Raw genomic sequence first — 27549 nt, 5'->3', positions numbered from 1 at the left:
CTCGTTTCTTTTTTCTTTCCTGAAAGAAGTACTGCGAGTGGTTGGGAGTCCTCCCCACTGTAAAACTCCAGCATTTTGCCGGATTATATAAAAAAAAAAAAGGAACTGAAAACTCCATCAGCGCAGTGATGTGCTGTAAATAGATTACATTTGAATGTCGGCTGAACTTACTTCTCCACAGATGACGGCCACAAATTGGCTCTTATAGCACTCACACAAAAAAAGAATGTGACTGCTAATTACGACGATACCCCCTCCTCCCCCAATTTGTGCGAGTCTGTTTTAAACCTCTAATCCTTATAATCTGAAATCAGATGATCCTTAAAAAACCCCGATGATAGCCTGATGCCTGTAATCCCATTTCCAGTGACAGCAACATGGGCCACACGGAACAAATCTCAGCTGTTTTTGTCTCGTTGTGTTTCTCTTTCAAGTGGCTTAACATGCTAAATAAAACGCCAGACTCACACACCAGAACAGAGGCACACTGATCCTTTCTGTTTGCCTTATCGCACTATTAATGTTTATTTATTTCCTCTGAGCGCCTTCTACGTTCAGTCGCTGGAATATCAGCAGGAGACCCCCGTCGTTCTTGGAGCTGCAGCCGGGTTCCGCGTCGTCATTTTCTTAATTTGAAACCACCTTGCAACTCCAGAGGAATCCTTGCGTCTGCCTGTGTGGGTTTATCATCGTGTTTCATTCGCAGGTTTCATTCCTGCAAACCTCAAACATCCCGCTGACTCGACGGGCGCTGCCGTGCCTTTCCGTTCTCGGGATTTCACGCTCAAGTTAACAGACGTCCGTGTGTCTGCGACTGCGGGAGGTCAATGAATCTGCCGAACCCACGAGAATCCACGCCCGGGCAACAGCGTGACAACATTTTTTTTTATTCCACAAAGTGAATCTGCTGTTCCCTCGGAAATGATCCAGATCACCGACGGGCTCCGAAATCCCGAACGTCTCGTGGCTGAAGGCAGAACTAACGCGCCGGCGGCCTCGTGTCAAAAGAGGCCCATTGTAACGACAAGAGTATGCACCTTTCTTTTTTTAAATTTTTAATTTCAACCCACACATTTCCGCTGCTCCCAGTCCTTTTCATGTCCCCGGTGTGGGTCCGTCACATTAAGAAGCATTTTTAAGCCAATTACTGTGCGGTGAAGGTGGGACGTTAAGCCCTCCTGCTGTGAGTCGACGCCGCCACTGATTCACCGACGGCAGCGTTCAACACATAAGGCTGCGTTTGGACTGCAGGCAAATCTGATTCCAATCAGATTTCTTGTCAAATTTTTAGGGCCGACAGTCCGAACTGATGTTTTTAGCAAGTGTCCAAATGGGATGTGGCTCTGTTCAGACTGGGCCACATTATTGACCCATCTGACAGGTTGCTGTGGCAACGACGTCGGAGCGGAGGCGTCGTCCAGCGCGTGTAGTGAGTGGCGTCATAGAATTGCGACAGCGGCACTTGTTGCGATACATGGCCTGGAGCTTGGCTTGAGTGGAGCTACTGTATCTCCCCACAGACTGATGAGCCAATGAGTTTCCTCCTCTGTACGCGCACTGCTGGGTTCTACTTGTTGCTGTCTGTTCCATTACGTTACAGCCCCGCACCTCCAGTGGCGCCCCCTGGTCTGGCGCATTGGGTCTTGCGTCACATAGAGTGACGTCACGGACGGTCAGAACCGATCAGTGTGTTTGGAGCTGCTCAGACTGAGACGCATCTGCCCAAATGGCATTTGAAACTCCCTCCCAAAGGTGGTTTCAATCTGTTTTGTAAAAAATTGGATTTCATGTGATTCGTGACTGCTCAGACTACAAAAGAGCCATCCGGTTTCAGTCTGGACGGGCTAAAAATCAGATTTTGGCTGGCAGTCTAAACAAGGCCTAAATGAAGATTAGTATCAGTATGATATTTTTACTTTTTTACATGAAAGCTCATTGGTTTTCCGCTTTAACTTTATGCGTTGCTTATTCACAAATAAACAAAGTGCTCTCTCCCGACTTGTGGCCTTGGTAACTTATCGAGGGCGAGTTCCAACGAATAGACGACGAGGACGTAAACACTTTCATAACCTGCAGGGGCGCTCGCAGCGCCTCTTTTAAAACTCGTACGCACCCCCTTTCAAAGGGTCAGTATGGTTCGGTGCGAACCACGAAAAGAAGGGCGGCGCGGTTCCACGGCCGTGTCGTTTTTTCCTCAAGGTGATCTCACCGGAGCACATTCGTTTCAGAATGGCAGCTTGGCAGGAAACGCACGCACTGAGAAAGAAGGGGCGGGCGGGGAGGGGGGGATACAGTTTGTATGTATACAAATGTCAGAAAGCCAAGGCGTGTAATCCTTTCAAGAGGTGCTGGAGGTCTTTCGGTTAGCCTGGCGCCACTCCAGCCGTGAACAACGGGAAAGTGCTTACTCAAAGTTGTGGAGGTGAGTGCTGAGTCCTGAACTCACTCCTGGTCACCCCCACCTCCCTACACACACACACACACACACACACACATGCATTCCCTGGCCTTAAGAGGATTGTTTAGGTGCTGCTCTGTGTGGGTCTTACCGCAGAGGTATATCCTGAGTGGCGTGCACCATTTTATTTAAAACCGCCATGCTTTAGCCGGTTCGCCAAGGATGTGCGGGCGTGAGAACGACTCACTCTGTTGAGGGTGATTCATCCCATCCCGATAAACACAACCAGATTCAGTACCAGAATGTATGTTAAGCCTGAGTTTACCGAAGTTCGTCACCACGGGCCGAAGAAAAGAGCTCTTTACGTCAAAGCGTGAACAAAAAAAGTAACTCACCTAATATCTTAACATCTCTCCTACAGTCATAGTGTATTGAACATATAGGGCCAGGTCCACGAAGAACGGTCGCATCCACAAAGGTTTTTGCGCTAATGACAAACCCCCCCCCCCCGAGAAATGTGCCACACGAGGAGTCAGAAGCGCAAATTGCGCTCTGGTAACCTGCAAGTGACTGGGAGGTAGATCATCAGACATTACACCTCAGTCACCAGAAGTTGAATGTCTGACGGAATACTTTATTTTTTTCTGTTGTCAAATGTAGGGAGGCAAAAACAAGGCCGCTGTCATAAAGCGGAGCCACTGCCTGGGAGGTTTATCAGTGACGTCACAAAGGGCTGGCTGATGTTCCTAAATGCCGTCTCAGCGGCTCAGTCGCAAAACGCATGAGACGCGCTAATAACACGGCGGCACACTCACACGGGCAAGTCGAGCAGACCTGAGCTGTTTACACCCGTTTTGCGTCAGATTACAAATTGTCCTGCTAGCAAAATAAAAATGTGACAAGTTGGCTCCTGCCGCTACCGTGCACCATGTCAAGGCAGAACGTGTGTGCCAGGACGTATGTCAAAGAGGGTTTTCTTTTTTTTTGTTGTTGTAAGAATCGTGCCGTTAGAAATTTCCTTTTTTGTGCCTGTGCCTCCTTTGAAAAGACACGTTAGCTATTCTGTGTGTTCCGCAGCTACTTTTAAGGGGTAATAAGTGTCCAGTGTCTGTCCTCCCACCACTCGTCTGTCTTCCTCTGCTAACAGCAGCTGTTGCTAAGCAACTGCTCACAGCTGCGTTAAAGAATTGATATTTGCATAAAAAACAACAACATTGAGTAGTATTTGAAAAAAAAAAAAAATAATGCTGTGATATGGGCAATTTTACATCAGATTGTCGGATACAGTTTAAAAACTCTGATGCAGTAATTTGCTCTGCATAACTGGCAAATATGATATGATTGCCAGGGCTTAAGGGCAATACACAATCTAAAACGTGGTTAGAATAAAGTACAATAACCTTGGGTCTGAAAATATGGAATGTCAAATATCTATGTCGACTTCAGTTATTCCCTCGTAGTGCTGGTGTGAATGGAAGCCGTGCGATTGTGGTTTTACATGTCCGTCTTTCTGCGTTTATCTCCCGTAATCCTCTGCTCTTCATTCCGTCTGCTGTGACACAGCTGAAGATTGGCTGCCACCGTCGCAGCGCCGCGTCAGAGCGCTCTCCCTCCGTCAGGTTTTGTACTGATTAGTCGGATTCTAACAGATTCTGCCGCTCCTCAAATGTTTAATTCCCTTAAAAGACAGACCGCGTTCCGAGCTTTCAAGGCGGAGCCGTCCTGGACTCTTTAATTCCTGGCGCGGGTCCACGCACCGCCGTTACAGCCGTCAGGGCCAAACGTCTGCGGGGAAGCACTGTGACAAACAACCTCTTTGGAGATTGAAGTAGTTTGTGATGGCTTAAACTGTTTGTTTCTTTTAAAAGGCCCAGAGTGACACGTGTACGGGCGTCCATGGGCATAAAATGGAATGGAAAACAACTTGGTGGTGGCACTAAAATGAAACAACTGTCGGTTTTTTTTTTTTATGTTCACACCAAAGCTTTTTTTTTTTTTTTTTTTTTTTTTCACTTTACTATATGGAGTTCTGCACCGCCTCGAATCCACCATCAAACGTGGATCTGCTCAAGGTTTTGCACTGACATCACAGCTGATATCAGGAGGACGCCAGCCGCTGACCGGGACTCTCGTTCATGGACGCGCACCAAACACTTTTCTAGTACATATTCACAGGTATTGACTTGTTTGCAGTATGTTTTCTAACCACCAGATGCTGTTAAATACTGCACTCTGGGTCTTTTAATCCTTCCTAATCTGAAGCCAACGAGACCCATTAATATTTAGGCCACACTGACGTGAACAATTCTGCTAAAAGCATGTGGATGTTGGAAGGTGGACTAACTCCTGTTTATAGCGGTTGGTTGCTACCACCAACAGCTCGTGTGTCACATGGGACTAGTGTGAGTCAGTCGTAATGCTGCTGCTGACCCAGCATGTGATCTATCGGGATACAGTTTACTGAACCAATAGTGCGGCAATTATAAGGCACCTAATGCCCAGAGCTAGTCGATAATTCATTTTTCTGCTCCGCCACCACAACGACATAAACGTTGCGGGAGAGCCACTGTGGCATGAGACACTCCGAAGCGAAGCGGCAGGGCGGGACGCTCCAGCTCGTCGATGCAACGATAAAATCTACACAGTATTCCCGGCGAGGGGAGAACTTCACCTGTTTAGCGTGAGGCACTCGAGCTGAAACGAGCCGAGGCAGCAGCAGCAGCAGCAGCAGCAGCAGCAGCAGCAGCAGCAGCAGTTATTTTCCCCCCACCGACCGTTCGACCAACACCACGCTGTCTAAAGCAATTCAAGGAACCTGCGGCTGAAAAACAACAACCAATAGCATGTCACACACGCCAACATTTTATCCCCGAACCACACACATTAAATTGCATTTTTTTTTTTTTTTTTTTATCCCTCAGCCTGACTCCCCCCTTCTGTCATTTAATTTCTTTTTTGGTGCCCCTAAACGGATTGAAATTTCACATATGTGCCGCTCACCATTTTCACTCAGCGGAGGCTCTCCTGACATTTTCCAATCCTGTTTAGCACTTTCACAGTTGGAAAGAATTCCAACCAAAGGATGCAGGAGGTAGCCACGTGCTCCAGCTTCATGAGCAGTGGAAGACAAAAAAACTGAAAAACATGCATCTCTGACTGTTAGACCCATTTCTGTGTTTATGTTTATGCTTTCCGGTTGCCACAGTAGGTGGCGCAACTACTTGTTGTGCGTCAAAGGGCTAATTGAGAAGAAGAAATTTTTCCTCTGTGTTGTTTTGCTAGCCGAAGAAGCACATTGTTTTTGACAGTCGTCGTCATTGTGTTGTATGATGGCATGATTTGCTCGCATATTACTGGTAAAAGCACCGCCAATGGACAGGCGACTCTTATGGTAAAAATAAACTGTGATTGGAGCAACAGTGGGTATTTCGAGTCATTCAACTGGAGCTGTTTTAACGACGCTTCAACTATAATTCCGGCTAGCAGCCTCAGTGGCTTATGTTTATTGATTAACCCAACCAAAGTCGCCACATTGCTGACTGTTCGGACTCACACGGGTCCAGTTTGACACATGACCAGTGAATGTGCACAAGATCAGCATGGTGAGTACTCCTCCTGTACTCTTTCTTATGTACTGTTTTTATTCCTTTTTTTCTGATGGAAGCCAATGATGGCTACCACTGGCTTCCTTCCTTTGGGTCCATTTTGTTTCTCCTTCTGCTAAACTTCCCAATGGTTCTGGAGCATAATGGTTGCCAAAGCCTCAAAGAAGAATAGGGCAAAAAATAAATGAAAGCTGAGCTCAGGTTTCACTGAATATTTTATATTGTGAGGTCAGAGCGGGGCCAGAGTGTGTCCTGGTCCAGGCATCAACAACGGCATGACACACACAGACTTAATGTGCAGCAACACTATGAGCGTCTTCAGATAATGTGTTGGATCTATGTAACGTGTTCACTGGGGTCACCCTGTCAGCCAGAGTTAGCTGGTCGGGTGTCTGGCACGGTGACAGACCTCTCAAGCATATTCAGCAATTCTACTTTTGGCCTCTCTTAGAAGTCTCTCCCTGCCTCCCTGCCAGTGCATAAATATGCTAAAGCAAAGAGAATGTCCATTTTCGTTGAGGTTGAAGCCAGATTTCCATTTCAAGGACATCAGGCACCATTTCGATTTATTTGTTCTGTCCAATTTTGTTTTCACTAAAGACAGTCTATCAAAAACAACCCCTTCCTGCATTCACAGCTGTTAGATCAGCTTGTAGCGCTTGCCTCTGCTGCACTCTTACATGTATGCTGACCTAGTTGCATGGTGTGCTAATGCCGCTACTACCCTTTGGTTCTCAGATGTGAAGGTTGCCCGTCATTTTCATGGTCAGGCTGCCACTTAAAACCGATCTCCTTCGTCTGCAACACTTGCAAGTTTGACATCCCTGAGGCAGCGGCAAGTGTTTAAAGGCCAACGAGCATGTTTTTTTTAGGTTGTTTTTTTTTCTTTTACACAGGATTCCAGTGGATTAAACACACAGAAAAATGTCAGAGAATTACTCTTTAAGACCAAAGCCTGATGACATTTAAGGTTTGAAAAAACTTTTTTTTTTAATGTAATTACCACAACACCTGAAGGTGTTCAGATAGCAGCAGCATCAGGAGAAAACTGCAGAACAAAACAGCAGCATTTAGCTTACAGGCCCCATAGTAGTTTTCTGCCTCTTTTTAATTTGCTCTTTAAAATGGCTTTATTGAAATTTGATGGCCTGTTAGTTGCTGTTTTAATGATTGTCTGGGCGTGCAAAAAAACAAAGTATTTCCGTCTGGTTGAGCGTCGGTGCGGATCGAGCTCCCAGAAAAGGTAGCTAGTCCAAGAAGGGCTCAATAGCCGATGTGCCGTAGTGTCAGGTTTGGTCCAACTTGTAGTACCCAGTCAGCCAGGTGACACCCCCTCTCTCCTCCCTCGCAAACAAAACCATTCCAAATTCAATACAAGCCCCGAAAAAAAAATAATTGCCACAGTGTGCCCCCGGCCGTGTGATATTAGGCATTGTTTTATTGCAGGCGTTTTCTCACTTGGAAATGGGTTGGCACTGCAATAAATTTACTTTAATACTGGTGGAAAAAAAATAATAATAATACAGTGATTTCATGAAAAAGCTTTGTCAGATTTGGCTGCGTGTCATTCGTGGTGTTGTACCACCGCAGGGACTGATGGGGATTAAGAGAAGCAGATGTCTTTTTTCGACCCAAAGGTCACCGCTGGCTGCAACCAGCGTGCCGCTCCCCGTCTTCTCCACAGTGGAGTCTGGATGTTTATGTGTTTGTGCGTGTGCGTGTGTGTGTGTGTGTGTGTGTGTGTGTGTGTGTGTGTGTGTGTGTGGGTATGGAGCTGCAACACATATTTTGATTTTCAGCCCACATGAGTCTCACGCTTGTATCTTATTTTAATCCGCACCCATTCCCCTGCCTCTGTTGTTGCCTCTGCCAGTTATCGTCACATCATTTTTATTATTTTTTTTTTTTAAGGTTTTTTTGGAATCAGCAAATGGAGGCGTTGAGGGAAACGTAGAGCCATTTACTCTGCAGCTCCAGTGTGCTAATTTTCACTGCACCAATGTTGTTGTTTTTTTTAAATATTTAAGCCTTAGGTGTTGTTACTCAATTGCTCAGTACTTTTCATGAAGTAGTCTAATTCTTGTTATCTGAACAGGAATACTCAAAATAACCATAAAACATTGCGAAGCTGTCTCCAGCTATTGAATTTGGAATGTTTTTTTCGCTGCCGTTTGTAGGCTCCATGGTTTCTGTGATTGCTCTTTTGCAGATGGAATCCCAGAATTTTGCCAATTCAAACATATCCTATAGTTAAACACAAATTGTTGCAGTATATCATCAAAATGTTTGACTGGAAATCTGTTTTCTGCTGAAACGGGAATGTATTTGTCTGGGAAGTATCAATGAATCACTTCACACACACACACACTTCCAAACCCACCTCTAAACAGTTCCAGCATGTTGAGGCGACTGCTTAGTAAATCACAACACTTCGAAAAAGATGATGAGGCTCAAAGAATGATGATGAGAAAAGATAATGACACTCCACCACGTTTGGTCCAAACCTCCTGAGAAAAACAGGAAAAGCCTGTGCTCCACATCTCTTGTGATGGCAACATTAGAGAGAGAGAGAGACATAAAGCAAAAAGGAAGTTGAAATAATAAAAAAAAAGACACACTTCTCGTCCACACTTTCTATTAGCAACAATAGCTTCAAATCATGAACATGAATAGAGCCGACATCAAGGCTGCGTGAATGTTTTTCTCCCTCCAAAACAAACAAACAAACAAAAAAAATATTTTTTCATTGTTATCATTCAGACAGTGCAGACTGATGATGCCAGTAACTACACTGGGCAAGTATGGCTCTTTATACTGAAGAGTCCGTCTTTGTGAATATAATTTTGAATATCCATGTACACAGTAATTCGGACTGTTTCAATTAGAAAGCCTGCGGTATGGCTGTTTATTTTTAGATTGCCTACAAGGAATGTCCTCAAGAGAGATTCCATCAGAGTACACACTCCAGGTTCATTCATCTACCAATAGCGTGGCATAGTGCAACAAGTCTTGCTGCAAGACTGACGTGGTGGGTTGCACTTGAGTTTGATCTGCAGTTATAAGGTCATGGAAGATTTTCAAGCAACATTTTGTACACAGAAGTGATGTTTCAAACACTCACTTACCTGGGATCGCTTTCTTGGTGATAACAGTCAAGGAAAGGTACCTTATTCCCAGCGTACTTTATAAACTGAACAAGACTATGCCCTCCTTAGCTTAGGACCTTAATCTGTCCTCAACCAATACACAGGGAACAGAGTATACAGAGAACTTGCTTCTGTTTAGTCAGAAACAACCCTTGTTTTTTCACGTCGTTCAAGTCAATCTGATCATATTGTCTTAGAGAAATCAAAGACACTGTTCTATGGGCCTCCACCCATTTGTGTTCACACGTTCAGCCCTGCTGGGACACTTCCGAGAAATCTTCAGGGGTGGATGTATGAAAGGGGCTTACATTATCATTCATTAACCTTCACACTGCTGTGTGATACAACATGCGGTTGCTTTTGGTTAATTCATGACCAGTCAAACGCTATCTGAATATAGCTTTGACAGGGGTTGACTTTCAGTCATACGCCTCCAGGTATCTCTGACTCGGGGTGTTTGAAAGATTACCCAACGTGGAACCATTCCCATGATGCCATCTAGACGATGCATGCTGGCAGAGTGTGGGGGAGTGTAACTTTGGCTCTGACGGTTGTGTTGACTAATTAACTTGTGTTTTCTGCCTGTTGTCCCCGAGGTCTTATGTGGTTCTCATCGTCATATCATATCAATATATCATGTTGCCTCAACATGGACTGCAGGATTGTGGACTGTGTTCTCAGATGTGAATTTCTCAATTACGCTTGAGTAAATCGAGTGATTCTGTAGATGGATAGACATGGTGACTCAAACTACAGTAGATGATGAGATTGAATTTCTCATGTGTGATCTAGAAGGATCACATCCCATTCCTCTTTGAGAGATCCGCTTCCCTTGTGGGCATTTCTTGTTCAGTCCTCTCATGGCTGCTTATTCATCATTTTATGAATATTTCTTGCTCATTTGCCAATAGGACATATGGAAAAATTGGGACAATGTTTTTTTTATGGAATTATTCCTTCTGTAAAATGTAATGGAAAAAAAATCAGTTTTATTTGAATTTGTGTACAGTATGAACTACAATCTCAGGTATCAATAATTGACCGTCATCCTTGGAGAAATTTTTTGGAATCCTTACAAGCACAGTCTTTTTTTTTTGTTTTTTTTGCATCTTTTTGTTTTGCTTTTTAGTTTTTTTTTAACAATTGAAGCACATGTAAAATTATGGTCTGAATATTTTTTTTGCATCGCATTTTTGAAAATATTTTTTTGTAGAAATTTAATTATTTGATGATCACCCTCTCCAAAAATGAGAGAGAATATCCCCACGTACAATAACCCCTCCCACCCCCTCCCACACATAGACAATTGGCAGAATAACACACGAGTTTGATCACCTTGGCTTCAGGTTTCTCACAAAACTCAGGCTCGCTCTGCTGGTATTTCAAGTCCACATTCTGTCTTAATTTCATTCTGGCATTCAGATATCCCATTCCACTTAAAGTCATCCTGCTCTTGTAAATACCAATGCAGGGATCGTCCTTACTTCTTGAACAATTCACAACCCTCATGTCCAAATGTACATATTAAATCTCACCTTGTTTTTTTTTTTTTTTAAATCCTTCCCCGCTGCAGCTAGCATCAACATTGAATCATTAAGCCACCAGAAGCATTGAAAAGGAATTGAGCATTTTAAAAGAAAAGAGTGTCAAGAGAAAGAATGGTTCACCTCGAAGTGCTTTCATTCACAATGCTACCATTGTCTTATAACTCTTTCTATGTATATATTATTTATTATATTATGTCTTTCTTTGCTTAACCATACACTGGCATTTTAATTGGGGTATGTCAGTACATTTCTTCACATTGTCAGCTGATGTGAAAAAAAACAACAACAAAGAAAAGTCTTTTTAGAGAACCACTTTGTACCTCATTGTGGGTGTCAGGTGTATGTCAATAGAGCAAGCAGAACACGCTCTGTTGAATTTTGAATATTTTTTTACATCATTTTTTGATGTAATTCAAAAAACCCAAAACCGTGCTTTCAAAGCTGACGACATGTTTGAGTCAAATCCATTTCACTGAGCTACTTAAGTCCGTAACTAGTGGTGTGTGTGAAATCGGCAGCGAATATAAAAAAAAAAAAAAACGAAAAAGAAAAACCCCAGAGATATTGCAACAGGCGTATCTACCTCTTCATACTTTCTGCACTAGGTCACTGTTACCATGACAACAGTTTGATGGCTAGTTTTGCCTCTCTATTCCTTATCTTTTTTTTCACTCCACTCCCTTCATATCTGCAATATCTTTGTTTGAAGAACCCACATGACCGTTGTAATTCTACCTTCCCCTTCGCCACCCACTGTCCTTTACTTTTCATCCCTAACTCCCCCCTCATGAAGGCTTGTTCTTTGAAAGACAAAATACAAAAAAAAAAAAAAAAAATCAGGGTGTAAACAGACTTCAGGAGAGACAACGTTCTGATGGTCTAGAAATGATGCAACATCAAAGTGTTTGCGTGCGGGCGGGTTTTCTTCCCTCTGACAAAAATGAGACTGAGCAGGGGTCGCTTCAATATCAAAGGCCTCTATCCCCGGCTATATGTTGGGAACACGGAGAGTGGAGTCTCATGCTGTTTTGTTATCAGCTTTCCTCTGTTAGTCTGCAAATGAACTGCTGATACAGATTAATGAGCTATAGCCTATCTCTGCTCTTTTTTTTTTTTCTTCTGGTTTCTAGCGGCTCCACTGACTACCCCATCCAAATTCATCTGACAGGGTCACACTGCATTACAAAGCAACCTCATTTGCCTCTTTATCAGTGTAACAGATGGACCAACAGTGCCCAAGCTCTTGTGACCCTGGGGTGATGGCAAGGTAATGCGACATCGAGTGGACATAGATCATTACTGGTTTAACAGGGAGGCTACGCACAGCAGCCTTATGCTCCCCTTCAGTTTTTCTCCCGAGCAACATTCCACTATCATGCTGCACATGCCAGTGGTTAGGACAAGACTGATGAGGCAGTGCGAGGGGCTTAGAGATGTGGCGAAGTGTCTCTGATGGGCAGACAGAGAAGAAAAAGGGAACAGAGATAAAAACAGATTGGGAAGAAAACTGAGGAAGGATTGACGCAGGAGAGATGGGAGTGGAAAGGTCCACAAGAACACGGGGAAAGGAAAGAAGGGTGAATAAAGGGTAGTTGGTGTGAAGGGAAACTTTATCTTAATTGCCGCCAAGGATATATAGCTGTTGTTTTAGGCCTTTGGGGGAGGGGGGGAGGCGTATTTGCTCTTGCTCTGCCTTGCTTTTCAGGCGCGCTGGCTTCACTGTGATATCAGCCAGGCACTGCCATTAAAGGATCTCATTCTGCCTTGAGAGACAACAAGAGTTGGATGGCAGGAAATCACAACAACCCGACTCTGTACCTTGCTGTACTCTTGTCACTTTTAGTGAACCATTCTTGCCCTTTTGCAGTATTACATAGAGAGAGAGAGAGAGAGAGAGAGAGAGAGAGAGAAAGAGAAATAAAATGAGCTAAAAAGCTATCACAAATTGTTTTTCTTCATTTAGCCACTAGACATACTTTTAATAAATAATCTTTGTTTTTGTAAAGACACTTGTTTAAGTATCATATGGCGTCCCTTTGCTGATTTATCACCATTGTCGACATTAACTTTGTCAAGTTCAAAGTCAGTGTCTGGGTAAATTCTTTCATCTTCATGTTTTGGTCCATTGTATCCAAGTATGAAACTGCTGATATTGATTACTGAGTGAAACTCTTGTTTAAATTTGGGTCTCTTGTACATTGTCTTTTGAGCAGGCTTGAATCAGTAAAGGTTCCTGTGTAGCTGAGCTGTGTATGGTACTGAGCATGGGCGGGTGGTGATAAGTGCTCTTGTAGGTGTTGTAGTGGTTGTAATGCTCCAGAGGGGGCAGTGATAGATGCCTCTCCATGGCAGCGACACCAGCAAGCTCCTCTTCTACAGTGATGACCTCCATGGAGGAAGCAGGTCCATCAGGGTCTTGCTGATTATGTTGCTTTCGCATCTTGTAGAAAATGACCAGCAGAACAGCGGCCATAAGCGTGATGGCCACAAAGCAGCCGATGATGATCTTCGTTGTTTTCATCACCTCATCCAGGCCATTAAGGGGTCCCTCTTCGTCCACATCAACAACGGGAATGGTGTAAGTCCGCTCTGTGGTCCTCGTTGAAATGGGAGTACTTTTCGTGGTGGAGGAGGACACCCAGCCAAATGGTGGAAGAGCCGTTTGGCTATCGTCCCCTGGTGTTTCAATGGTCTCCACAGTGACCGTGGTGAAATAGGTCACACCACTGTTATCCACAGAAGTCACATTGAGCACAGCAGAGGCGGAAATGTTGCCTGCCGTGTTGCTAACCATGCAGGTGTAAGTGCCGGTGTCCTGCATTGTGACGCTCGTAAAGTTGAGCGTTCCGTCATTGAGCACGGACAAGCGTACCTTGTACGCCCCATGTGTCACGAGTGAGCCGTTTGGTGTGAGCCAGCTGATGGATGTCAACGAGCTTGTGCGACACTTAAGCTCTGCACCCATGCCCTCTGTCACGTTCAAGTCACTGGGTGGCTCCACAATGACAGGAACATCACACTGGAAGTAGCTGTGGTCAAGTTCACCGATATAGCGACCCTTAAAGGCTGCAGGACCGTGGCAACGTGCACAGCAGCTGGTGTTTGCTGGGACGGCATCCTTCAGCCACCAGCTCAGCCACAGTATGTCGCAGTTGCAGTTCCAGGGGTTATGATGGAGGTGAACTCGCTCCAGATGATGCAGTGGTGTAAAGAGGTCGTGTGGTAGAAAGGTTAGGTTGTTGTGAGCAAGGTTGAGCTCCACCATTGACTGAAGGTCATCAAAGGAATTCCTCTCAATAGTTTGGATCTGAGCGTGCATCATCCACAGCTTCTGCAGGTTCACCAATCCTGTGAATGAGCTGGGCTTGATGACAGAGATCTGATTTCCTGACATTTCTAGCTCTTCAAGCCTGACCAAGGGTAAAATGTTTGGGATCTCTTTGAGATTACACATTCCAAGGTTCAGGTAGCGCAGGTTGCTCAAGTCCTTGAACGCTCTGTCAGATATGTAGGAGAGTCGCTTGAGTTCCCCAAGATCCAGCCTTCGAAGTGAGGGGACCCGGTTGAAGGCATAAGATGGTATACTTTCGATGGGGTTATTCCGTAACCACAATTCCTTCAGCTTTGAAAGATACTCAAATGCTCCATTGGGGATTGTCGTGAGCCGATTATCAAAGAGCTCCAAGGTGTTGAGGCTGGCCAGGCCATTAAAGGCGCCAATTTCTATGCTGCGGATGTGGTTCTTGCTCAACTGCAGAATCTCCAGATGGCGCAAGTGTTTGAAACTGTCCACCTTTATAACCTGGATTAGGTTGTCTTGAAGGTTCAGATAGCGGGTGTTGGTGGAAATGCCATCTGGGACGTCGCGTAGACCTCTGCGGGTACATATGACTTTGCTGAACTGGTTACTGCAGGAGCAGACGGAAGGACAGGTCTGAGCTCGGACCAGCCCTGCCACCACCAGGATCTGAAGGGCCAAAAGCAGCACAAAGAGGGGGTTGGACAGCGCCCCCTTCAGCCTACGACCTCTCATTGTCTGGCGCTGGAGGGAGGAGATCATTGTGTTCAGCATTCATAGTTCATCTGATGTTGGTGATCTCTGCAAGAAAAAAAAAGAAAATAATCTAATTAGTAACCACACAAATTCAATATGCAAATTTACATTTTTACTTGGTTCTCCATCTAGTTAGAATTTTCTTAGAAAAAAAAAAATCCCCAAAAAAGTTGACTCATATGAAATGCGAGTATCCATTATTCCATCCATCCGCTCTTTTTCTATACCCGCTTCCTTCCAAACTTGGGGTTGTGGGGTGAAATGCAAATATTGTCTTTTTAAATTCAGTGCCTATTGTAACAGTTTGTGAATGACAGTGATCATTATATGAAATCCTAATCTACTTTTAGCAGTGTGCACAGAATGACAAAAGACGAGCAAAACAACTCCAGCAGCTCCACAATGATTGACAGATCTGCCCATCTGTCGAATAGGCTCCTCCTAACCCATAACTCTACCAGATGCCCGGTCTTCACACAATCTCATGCATTCACTCTGCAGAATGAAAATGGAAAAGGCAAACTGATAAGGATTTGGGCTTTCTTGTAAGCCAACATCCCCTTGAAATATCGAGTTTTGAAATACACAAAGCATGTTGTGCTGATCCCAAAATAAATGGCACACTCGCGTTTTTACTCTTCCCTGGACACAGTCACTGGCTGGGTTTCTATCCCCCTGTTTTTCCCTGAACATTCTGGAGAATTGTATTGGAATGGTGATGGAAATGCAAAAAGACAAAACAAAAAAAGACAAAAAAAACAAATCAAATAATGGTTACTTGAAACGATGCCAAATGTAAACAAAGCAGCAAATGAGGAATTTAGGAAATCATTTTTGAATACTGAATGTTAAAGTCAAGGGAAGGCATCTTTCTGGCTTTCCTTACATGGTCTGTTGCAACTGCAACCACAGATGAACATGGTCCAATGAAAACAAACTTTGCCTCAGGCTCATTTGTAACACTGTAGATCTGATCAATTTTGTTGTTTCTACTTCTATATTTCATCTTGTGATGACTGCACCAGAGTCCATTTGTACCATATATGAAAACACATAAAAAAAACACATCATCCATTTATTTATTTATGGTTTTAATCTTTTTTTTTTGGAACACATAATGCTTGATTCGCCAAAGCTTACTTAAATAGAGCGTGGACTTGTGTGGTCTCTTGAAAACAATAGAAAATGAACTGTACATGTTGAAACAACTGTAAAACAACACTGTAAAAGAGCCAGTGCATATATTGTTATAGCATACATTCAGATGACTTGCCATCGACGCCTGTTGTTGAGCTGTACCGTCTTAACAATGCTAGAGTTACGTGGTCATACTAGTTCTGCAAGCCTTTGCCTCCATTCTTCTTCTTCTGTTCTCAAAGCGTCTCTTGCTGTGGTTAATTGCAAGTTTTTGGAATGCGATTCAGTCACAGTAGGACACACAAGCCTTTGTCGTGATTGTTTCCATCCATGCAATGTGTCTATCCTTCTGCCCAGTCCCTGGTGGGATGAATGGCTTCCAAAGGTTCTCTGGAGGCCAACTGCCAGGTTGGCTTGTTCAGACTGGGCAACAATACCAATAATTCAATGATTGAGTATATGTTCTGTTGTGTGTCTGGGGAGGTCATATTTGGAACTTGTTTCACTAATTTACTTGTCTGTCTCCAAATAAAGAGTGAGAGCCATTGCATGGTTAGCAACTGAGAGATTCGAAGAGGCATCGGGGGCCATTGTCTATTTTTTTTAAAATTTAGAGTAGCAGACAGAAACTCCAGTACAGCTAATGTCTTCGCCTAGTGCGCTCAGTGCAAAAAACATTAGCCCTCATGCTGGGATCTCAACTTTAGCTTTACCTAAACCTCTGCTTGGCTCTTCCCACTGTTGTTACCATATGAGGAACTTGCTTCCCTCGGCTCAAGAAGATGCAAATGCACTGAGTTATGACAGGTGTTTGCCGAAACTGTAAAAACTGCTAACTGAGGGGGAAATGTTCTCTGGTGAGGATGAGTGGCTGACTTAATCAGTAGAAATGAGTCTTGCTGAGGCTCAATTTTGCACCAGCCAGGCAGCAGTGCCAGCCGCGGCGGATGAAGACTGCGGAGGAGACGAGTGGCTGCTTGCAAATGAGACGGAATGAGGCTTCCCGCCGCCTGGCGCTCGTTTAGTCTGGCTTGAATTGTGAGGCTGCTGCACTTGTACCTCACGCAAGAGAATCAAGGCTGGAAAACCGTTCAACATTGCTCCTTTCTTTGCTTATAGATCTCAGTGACCATGATTTATGTGGTTTTCACGCTAGCAGCGGTTATTAAACCCTGGGCAGGTGTGTGATTGGTCCTGGCCAGTGTGAAGGCTGTCACACCAACACGGTTCTACCAAGACCCAGTGAAGAGGAGATGGTCTTGTACAGCCAACAGCGGTTTGGTCTGTTCGCAGGGCCTTTAAAACCCTCAGTGTTCCAATACTCCTCAAATATCTGCTGTACTTCACAAGTCTGAGACTCCTGTGTCTCTGGGCTCTATCTTCTTTTTACCCCATGCACACCACCCCGTGTCATGTGACTCCTTGTTGTTCATCACTTGCCCTTGCAATCTTTTTTGCAGATTGTTTTGCAGTAAAAGTCTGTTTTTGAACACAGTAAAGACTTTTGGAGATTTTTGATTCACATGTGAATGTTCTACATTAGGCATTTTTAATTGGCAAAATGCATTTGTACAATTTTGTAAAGGAGCTTAATATAGAAGCACCTGGTGATGCAATTCAGTGAAAAAATGTCAATAGAGTAAATAGGTTTTACAATAAAAAAAAAAAACAGTGTCTTGCTGATGTGCTACAAATATTAAAAGAATTGTGTAAACACAACTCTTCACAGAGGGAGTACATCACAGGCGATGAAATGTAACAAGACATGTTGCATTTTTAATGAACTGGCATTGATTTTTGTCACCCATCCTCCCGTTTGGGTTGTTGACATATTTATTGTTTTCCTCTTTGATTTTTGCCAGATGTTTTAACTGTTTGTGTGCACCGGGGGGGGGGGGGGGGGGGTTATTTCAAAGAAGGAAAAAAACAAAAAACAGACAAACTGCGAGAGTAAACTTCTGACGAAGAGGCGCGTTGAGCTAGCAAGCTGATCGTCTCGCATCTCACAAGAACGGTATTTTTAGAATACTCGATGTAATTAAGAGATTTTACAGCCTTAATTTGATCTCAAACGTGCAGAGAAACGGTTAATTTATCTTATAATGTACCAATCTATTTATAAAGAGCAGGTGTCTTCTGCTCGCAGCCGTTGCTTCGGCGTATGCAATAAAAAGTGGAATCTGGCGAGACTCTTATCATAATGGAGGCAAGTGCGCCGCTTGATGAACTGAGTGCCATCTCAACTCGTTAAGCTCTCTGTGATTACAGATTTGTCACATTTGCATGCGTGTGTTTTTATTCGCCTGGTTTGCGCTGATTCGGAAGCCCGGCAGGCTGCCTGTGCCCCTGGAGACACGAGTGATAGCCAGAGATACAGGCAGTGGGTTGCAGGTGTGTCACTGTTTGAGATTATGCTGCAAACCTTTAGGCCTTGACTGGTTGTGTGAGAATATACGGTGTGACCAGTTGTGTAGCGCTCTATGCAAGGCTAGATTTCTCTGATTTCTCTGAAACTTTTAGGTCTGCATTAATAATCCTTGACTTTCCAGCTTGTCTGAAAACGGCATGTTTTAGCCTCCTGCTAAAACACCCTGTTGCGTTCAGCAGAGGACAAGATGAAAGCGCGGTTGTTGTGTCTGTGTCGTCACGAACCTGTGGGAGGTACCAGTGCCTGTTGTGACATCACAAGGGGCACTGATTACTTGCTGTCTTTTTGAAGTGCACACTTTTAAAAAGCTTCGCCAAGCGAATTCAATAGTAGGTGGATTTTGTTCACCGGCGTCGTGAAGACACGTCTTATTGTGAAGTCAATATTTTCACAGTGCGGGACCTTTTAACAGTAATTAACTTCACACAGTGACTGAATAGCTACAAAAACAAAACAGCAAAGAAATCCTTTGACCTCGGCGCCTCGATAACTGCGACGTTTCCCAAACCAGTTGCCTGATCCCAAAGCCTGCCCACCCACCTTTGAGTGTTGTTGTTGTGCTGTTTAGTCATTAACGCGTCCCTGGGCCACATGTATGTAAACATCTTAAGAATAATTACTTGATTTGTGAAGTGGGTAATTAGATTTCCCTGATTGTGGCCATCTGTCTGTGTGTCTGCCAAACCGAAGGCGAGCCTTTGGAACCCACAGTCCACAGTGTGTGTTTGTGCATGTGTGTGTGTGTCTCCCTGTGCTGGTGTGTTGGGGCCTTGTTTCATGTATGCCTATGTCTCAGGGGCTATCAGTTGCTGCAATTTTAAAATGTTGTAGTGGCCCCCGTTGTAACTGGAGGCCACCGCTGATGCCTGACAAGCAGACTGAGAGTGCTCCACTCTCCACCTATGCTCCACCTGGGGATAAAAAACAGAGAGAGAGAGAGAGAGAGCGACCAGCTCCCCTCCCCCATCTCATCCAGGCTCCAGTGCGCTCCAGTGCTGGTGTTGAAGAAATAAATCTGGGCTGTTGACTGCTGCCTGACTTATCAGCTAAAGTCTATTTCCCTCGGCTGTGGCAGAAATGATGGCCCTTTCGTTGGCCGGACGAGTGTCACTCTGGCAGGAATAAAGAGCCTTTTCCTTCGGGCATTCTTCATCCTCTCAGACGCTGTTATCTAACAGACATTTTTTTTCTTCTTCTGTTTATTTCCTTGCGTGTGTTGTCTTTGGCATGCGTCCCGCAGCTGGTTTTAAGCCGCGTCTTTGCCTCGAACTTAGTTTGTTCAGGTTGCGGAGACTGCTGCGCCTCTTGGCTACTGGAAAGAGCTTCCTAATGTGTCATGCACATGTCATACGCACTCGGGGGTGGGGGGGGGTTCAGCACGCACTTGCACGGCAAAGTTGTTTCCTCCTGCTACCCACGCCCGCCATTTTATCGTGACTCGCCTTTTACTTTCACCGCTTCACTCGGAAATGGAGAGTCGGAAAATGTCGATTCTAGCGTCGGCCATTTTGCGTTGTCGGGTGTTTGTAGCGGCACTGGAAGCGGCAAAGAAATCTAAAATTGCATGCAAAGCAGTCACGGATTTTGCAGCCGTTCGCGGTGGATATTTTATTGGCTAGTGTTGGTCATTGATCGGTGGGGCTGTAAAATGTCTGTATGTGCCATCTGCCCATTGCGGGTTGCCTGGTGAAGCTTGGCTGAGCCGCCGCTTGCAGCACAAACATAGAGAAGCTTTAAAGATGCGCCGTCAGAATCCAGGAGTTTAAAGCTAAAACTGACGACTTTAGTTTTCGCTGAAATGATGTGAGTGTCTTGTTCCCTTGTTGCTGCTGTTGTGTATTTTAAATCTCAGTCGGCGGGAATTTTCGAGAGATGTTGAAGAAAACGTATGCCGGGATTCAGTCAGTCAGTCGGATTGATGTGGACGAGCCCTGAGCACCTTTCTGCTAATTCTTCCACATTAAATGGTCTAAGTTTTGCCAATCCGGCTTTTTTTTTTTTAACAATAACAGACTACAACTCCCCCTGCACTGCTCCAGCCAGAACAATGTGTTTGGCTTTTATATTTGTTGATCTGGGCGCCCCTCCTGGCGGCAGAAATAAATTCAGCGTGCTTCGATGAGGTATGTCGGCATGGCTGCCTCTCTTTGCTCCGACAGCCGCTGCAGAACCCGCCGTGGCCGCTGCAGAACCCGCTGTGGCCGCTGAGAACGATGCAGGCCACGGCTCCTTTTTCCGCCAGAGAGAGACCCCGTGCCAAATTGTGCTCCAGCGAGTCGGTTCGCCCCCAGGAGGCGTGATGAATCCTTAAAATCTGCTCCGTCTGCACTCCAATTAACATACATGCTGTACACTTAACGGGCCGCCGACAAGTGCAGAAAACAGACACGGGCGTCTCGTCTCGCCCTCGTCCAGAGACGGACATGGAATGCGCGCTGGGAAGCTACCCAGTGGAGGCTGGAGGGTATCGGGTCGTTGTGACAGCTGCTCTTTCATAAAAATAGCCGCAAGTGCTTGGTGGTTGCTTGTACCTCGGAACAAGAACCTATCGTGATTGCTTTCGCTGATGATGTTCTGGCTTACGTGCGTGAGCACCATTTCCGTGTTGGAAACTATGCGCGTTTCACTGTTGGTGTCGATTTGTGTGTGATATGCAACCATCTCGTGTTAGACCCGGCCAAGATTGCCCCGCTCCACTTCTTTGCTCTCATTATCACCGGCTGCCTCTCCGAGAGCCACACGTCGATGTTTTGCAAGACATCGATAACAAAGCCTTTAAGCTCAAAAGGCAAACGACGGCGACGGATCGAGCCGGTTGGAACCGGTTCTGGAACTAGATTCTCGATTCTCCTCCACACCTCAACGTTGGTTCCAGAATAATGTGTTTTAGTTTGAAGGGGTTCAGTTTTTTTTATTTTATTTTCTGCAGCCGAGAAGATCAATGTCAGACTTTTCTGCACGCTATTGCACAAACGCCGTCGGCTCCTCTGGCTCCAAAGCTGTGTTAATTGATTTGCGGACACCAGGGGGCAAAAAGACCTGAAAACCAGCCGGCTGATGCATCGACGCAGACACACGCCAAACCCTGCATGGTAGCCATACGACTCTAAGCAGCGAGTGTTCTGGGACTGGCCGAGACTGCCATGAATAATCAGCTTTGCAAGCAGCTGGTCTTCTTCTGCGGATATTAAATGTGAAGTACAGTAAAAATAGTCAATAAAAGCAAAAAAAAAAAAAAAGCTTTCGTTGTTACCTAAAGAACATCCAGCTATTTTTCTTTGCTTTGAACAATTTACATTTATGCAGATGTGCCACTTGAAGCCCCAACGTGTGGGGATTTAGCAGCTTTTAGCGTTGAGGAAACACATTGCAAACAAATGGCTTTGTATTTATCATGCGCAGCCTGACGCCCATGGCGACCCTGTCACATTAGTCGTCGCTGTCAAACCATAAATTGCAATCACACGAGTCAGCTTAATTACCTGCCCTGCAGAGAGCGGACTAACTGCATCGCTCTGCAAACATTTTCCGCTACTCAGCAAATTCTCCCCCCTGGAAGGGGCCGCGCCGAAGTCGGCCCTCGTTCCCGGACGTCCCACTTGATCTCACGTCGTTCTGGCGCGAGGTGGTGGTGTCGACTCAAACTCGCCAAAAACCCCCAAACCGAGGCCATGTTCTGGGCTGCAGTTGGCAAGCAAGTGCTTCTCAATAGGGCCCGGGAAACTGATTGCATTGTCGTGCTGCATGGGGAAAGATGAAACGCTGCACAGAAATCCGAGCAGGCACTTCTGTCCCGGACCAGACCAGAGAGAACAGGCCGTCATCTGCTCCGTCAATCATGAAATATGGGAAGGGGAGGTGGCTCAGCCAACCTCCTGACCTCAGCTTAACCTACACCACACCCCGGGGGCAGCAGCGCTCCCAGATGGCTCTGCCACATTATCGAGGAAAAAAAAAAAAAAAAAGTCACCAGAAATATAGATGACCGGGCTCATTTTCGACACAACGAGATTAAATTAAAAGAATTGAGAGCAATCAAGCTGCCATCTGGAATTATGGCTATGCCGACAATCGGCTTCGGTTGGGACAAAAAAACAAAAAACAAAAAAAAAAAAAAAAATCCCTTTTGGGCCCATTTTTTAATGCGCTGTCAGAAAATGTGCCGCGGCATTACCAATGAGACTGGTACAGAAGGCATTATATTAAATCGCTCACTGTTTTTCTAATTACAACTGTAATTTGTGCACTAAGCAGGCTGATGGCAGACTTGGCTGCCGGATTGTGACGTCTCTGTTCTTCTGACATTTGTTTATTGACGCGCTCTGAAATTGCCGCCACTTTCTGACGAGACTTGGAAACAGCTTGAGGGCGTCAGACTCCGACGCTGAAACTTCTGTCGGGATTTTAATTGACCGCATTTGTAGTGGATGTGCAGCTCAGCGGGTTATTAATTATAATATAGGTATGAAAGGATTTCCATTAATGGGTTCAATCAATTAGGATGTTTTATTCACAGTATTTTGTAGCCTGTGATAATTTTTTACTATATTTATTTAATCTATTTTCTGTATTTTATCAGTGGGATTGTGGGAATCAGTCCGAGATGCGTGGACCAAAGTGTAATCGGCGTTTATCAAACAAAAATGACTCCTGCATATTTTTTTTCCTATTGGGTTTGTCACCGTTTCCGCTTGCTCACTGCTCGACACCAGCAAACAACTGAAGAGCCACACGTTTCACAAACTGCCGCAGGACTTTCTGTCTTTCTCTTTATTTTATTTTTTTTGGGGGGTGGGAAAATTCACCATAAGTTATGCCTGTTGATTTCGACAGTCATGGAAATTGCAAAATCGGACAAAGAATGAAATGTGTTGCTAAACAGAGACACAACAACAATAAATGAACCACGTTACTAGGACCAGGATGCAGAGGCAAGCCAGGTGAATGGCTGAGCTGCAAACTCTGCCCGCATAATTCTGGATAGAAAGCTGGAAGTAAAGGTGCTGGAATACAGATGGACAACATGTTGTTGAGAACACTCTCAATCATGTTGTGTTAAAGTGGCATGAAAGGGGGGAAAGAAATAGAGATAATAGAGCGAATTCAATTAGAAAATCAGATTTTGCCAACACATATTATGAGAAATATTGTGGTGTGTCGCTGCATATCAGTAGTCTGCTTAGCCGTGATACGTTATTCATGCGCCTTCATCTCAAGGTTGCTACCTAGTGGCGTTACTGGAAAGACGGAGCGCGGGAGGGCAAAGAGACACCTTTCAAGTGATAATTCAATTCCCATCCACGTATTACCTTATGCTGCCTCCATTATGATAATTGCACGGGCTAAATAATCTGCAGTGCGGGGACCTCCGTGTTCGAATGCACTCTGCCAAGGCCCTGTCTGGTCTCGGCAAACGGATTAAGACAGGATGCCCTGGGTGGCTGACTGACTGAATGCGAGGGCGCTCTTAGTATTCCTGTCACTTGTCTAGCCCACCAATCTGCTCCCATGACTGTGTTTCTAAAGAGATCCGCAGCATCGGCCTGGTGGTGGGTTGAAGGGCGACGTGGCAGAGTCCAGGGCACACTGGTCTCGGGAAAAATATATATAAACAGATGAAGAAGAGGAATAGGGTCCAGTGAATTATTCTGGCATTAGTCAGGCAGCCGGGGCGACGTTAGTAATTGGGCGCACAAACACGAGCCGCCGCTCTGGCTGCGAAACGTTCTGTTTACCGGGAAACCGAGCTCTGCGTGGACGACGCTCTCCGTGCTCGCGGTGCGAAAAAGAGCAGGTGGCGGCTGGGTTCTAAGCGGGAGAGTACACATAGGCAGCGGTGGTGGCGGAATAATGAGCCGCACACACCCCCATAAGCTGCCTTCTCAGGGTAGTTAAACAGATGACTGCCTCGGCGGGGGAGCCGTCTGGCTGCCGGAGCTGCAGAACCGGCGACTGAACCGCCACCTTCCGAGCGGCATTCAGATGACAAGCGGTTGGGACTTAATCCCTGCTGCCCATTTGGTTTGAGAAATCAAATTGATTTGAGTAAAACGAACGTTGTGTCATTGCAGCCCTTTCCAAATGTTTATTAACACTGCATGTGATTTATTTTGTATTTTCTATGTGCCTCATTCTTCTTCAGAAGCTCCAGAAGCTCCAGAAGCTGGATTTACACTGCAGGGTTCAAGTGACCCACTTCCAGATTTCATTTCCTCTTGCGTGGCTCCGATTGGAATTGTCACAAAAACATGGAAGCGGGAATGAGAGGCGCTTGAAGGTGGAGGTCGTCCGATCGGAGTCGGTTCTTTGCGTGTGGAGATAAGCGGTATGATGATTTGGATCTCTACCGGCGCGCCTGTGGTCCAGGCGTACAGACCGGACTCCCCCCCCTGGCCTTGGCGAGTCGCGGATCGCCGCTTGTTTGCCTCGACCTTCGAATCTGCTTCTTCTCAGGCTTCTCCTCAGGTAGCGCGTGCAACGACATACATACATACAGACCGAGAATGTTCCAATCACCTGGCTGTATCTCTAAACCACCTGACCTAAAAGCAACAATCCATATTAACGATCCATCCCTAGAGTGAATCCCGGCTGTCTGCGGCCAACCAGTCACACTCACTTTCACCCGCGGCAGTTCAGAGGAGCCAATCGGCTTGATGGCCATGTCTTGTTCATGGACTTGCGGGGAGGAAGTGGGAGAACTTCCCCACACAAAGACCACAGAACTGGGACTCCGACAGTTCTATTATTCTCGGTGCGGTGTTGCAGGGTTGTCGCATAACACGTCAAAAACCAAATGTTGATGTTTACCGCCACTGCCCAGCGACCTGCGGGTCAGCGTTTAATCAGGTGGAACTGCAGACATCAGATATCGATATAGACCCGATATGGGTCAGTGTGATACGTAGAAAAACAGCGGGTCCACGGCAACAAACAGGAAGTGTAAATCCAGCCACTTTTCTGCTCTTCACAGCATGACATACAAAATTTGACTTCGTCTGGAAACGTGTTTTATTTCCTCAGCATTTGCAGGAAGCGTTTCCTGCTCCCCCCGGGAGCCGGTCGCCGTGGCAGCAGGGCCGCAACGCCGTCATCCGCGTTGGTCTCGAGACAAAAGGCAAAAGTGTTGCATTAAAAAAAATGACACAATGGCAACGTGGGCGTCAGCGGCCGGCGTTTGGCGCGGCGCCACCTCCCTGCAAAAACGCTGCAGCGCGCTGGAAGGGATTAGCTCACTGGAGTGTCCCCTTGTTCAGTCACAGCCCTCTGCCAATGAATTCCGGCCATTCTAGTTTGCAAATTGACTGAATAGAAGTTGGAGGCAGCACTCTCCGGGGCTTTTGTGTTCACGCTGGGTGACAGGATACTGACAACAGATGGCACAATACGCGCTGCACTCTTTTGTTTGGTCTGTTTAAGATTGCTGCCCACCAGCGCGTCACTGCGTCTGACTGTACATCCTCTCCCTGGAAGCTGAAGACACACACACGCGCACACACACACACACGCACACACACACACACACATATACTGTATGTCTGTCTTCTGTGTGTGTATATATCTATCTATCATATATCTATCTCACACACATATACACGCACACACACACACACACACACACACATATATACATACATATGTATGTGTATATATATATATCTACATTATATGTGTGTGTGTATGTGTGTGTATCTATATGTGTGTGTGTGTGTGTGTGTGTGTGTGTATATATTTGGCCAACAGCACATATATGATGTGACTCGAAGAAGAAAATGACTTCTTTGAAGTTTAACCCTTTTGTTTTGGCGAGGTGAAAAAAAAACAAAAACACTTTTGAGACGGAAAAACAAAGTCAGGTTTTAAGAAGAGCGTTGTTGTTTTTTTTTTACACGTCCAAAAAAACGCACACAATATGAGTTTTGTACACACTGTGCACGTTGTCTACACTCAGTTGCTACTCAAGGAAACACCAAAAGAACCGTCTGACGAAGGAAGATGACCCCGGCTAATGACCTCTGCAGGCGAGGCGACTGTCTCGGCTGCTCAGTAAACCAACCAACGCAACCAAGTCCTCAAGGTCACGTTTAATCCCGCTGTAAACACACAAGCGCGTCGTTAAAAAAAAAAAAAAAGAATAAAAAACTACCATGGAAAGGCGGCACGTCTCGGGCGAGGGATTGAACGCAGGCTAAATCCTCCCCTCTCAAACCGCTTAACCGACTCTAATAAAGTGATAACGACGTGATACGACTATTGATCCCCGCAGTGAAACTCTTTTTCACTCGGCTCCCTCCGGGGAGGTCAGAGTGTGGGGTCATCTTCACACCGAGCACCCCGGCCACCACCCAACCCCAACCACCCCAACCCCCTGGAGCCTCGCGGCCTGCTCGATGGGGGAATTGGCCAACTGCTGAAGGGCAGGACGGGCACGCCGAGCCCATTACAAGGTCCCCGGTGCCCGGTAACAATGGAGAGGATCTTAAATCTCCCCTACTTGGAACGTCTTGGCGGAGAAGAAAGCGGCGATGTGACGCTGGAGGACGCGGAGGAGAGACTTTTATTTGAGGGGAATATTAGGGGAGCGCCATTAGACCGCCGTGCTTCGAAGGCGGGCGGCTCACCTCGTCCTCTTTACGAGGAGAACAATGACAATGACGTCTTCTGTTCTGTTCTTTAGAACACCCCCCCCCCACACACACACACACCCACCTCCCTCTCTCCCAATGTGCACTTGTAATGGAAAAGTTTGCCGCACCACTCGGGCTAATGAATACCTTGCTACCGCAGAAGAATCGCTTCTTTCACACGTCGGTCGGTGAAGCGCCACCACCTCGCCGCCGCAAGTTGTCGGGCGCCATAAATTCCTTCCACGGAGCGCCGCGCCGGCGTGCGTCCCGGCGCGACGACTCGCGGCAAGGAAAATTCAATTCCGCTCGACCGGAATACTATAATTATCTACCTCACGGTGACGGCTGAGCAAAGGATTAAGGCCTGTTTAAAAATAAACCGACGTCAAATATATTTGGACTGGATAAATGAAAGTTGTAGAGCGGACTTTTTTTTTTCTCTCTCTCTCTCTCTCTCTCTCTCTCTGTGGCAAGTTCTTTATTCCCAGCGCTCCCTCGTTTCCTGTTCCCGCTGCTAATCTGTTTTGATGCTCAGGCGCTTGGCGGAAGGGGGGGGGAGGGTTGCCCGGGGGGTATGGGGGGGGGGGAGGTTCTGAAAGTTCCTCAA

At 45.7% G+C, this 27549-nt stretch overlaps 1 protein-coding gene across 1 annotated transcript in view; it reads right to left on the bottom strand.

Annotated features, from left to right (window-relative positions):
- Window positions 1-10118: 10118 nt before the first annotated feature.
- The window catches only part of lrrc4cb (leucine rich repeat containing 4C, genome duplicate b), a 43656-nt gene continuing 26225 nt past the window's right edge, over window positions 10119-27549 (bottom strand). The window contains exon 2 of the mRNA XM_076018016.1: window positions 10119-14795. Coding sequence (XP_075874131.1) covers window positions 12873-14768 — 1896 coding nt within the window. The 5' untranslated portion in view covers window positions 14769-14795 and the 3' untranslated portion in view covers window positions 10119-12872. The remainder of the gene's footprint in view (window positions 14796-27549) is intronic.

Source organism: Nelusetta ayraudi, unplaced genomic scaffold, assembly GCF_046127955.1.
Source record: "Nelusetta ayraudi isolate G7.1 ecotype Tasmania unplaced genomic scaffold, CSIRO-AGI_Nayr_v1 ptg000002l, whole genome shotgun sequence".
NCBI classification, from domain to species: Eukaryota; Metazoa; Chordata; class Actinopteri; order Tetraodontiformes; family Monacanthidae; genus Nelusetta; species Nelusetta ayraudi.
Note: the sequence above shows the minus strand (reverse complement) of the source record. Positions and strands in the feature narration are given on the sequence as shown.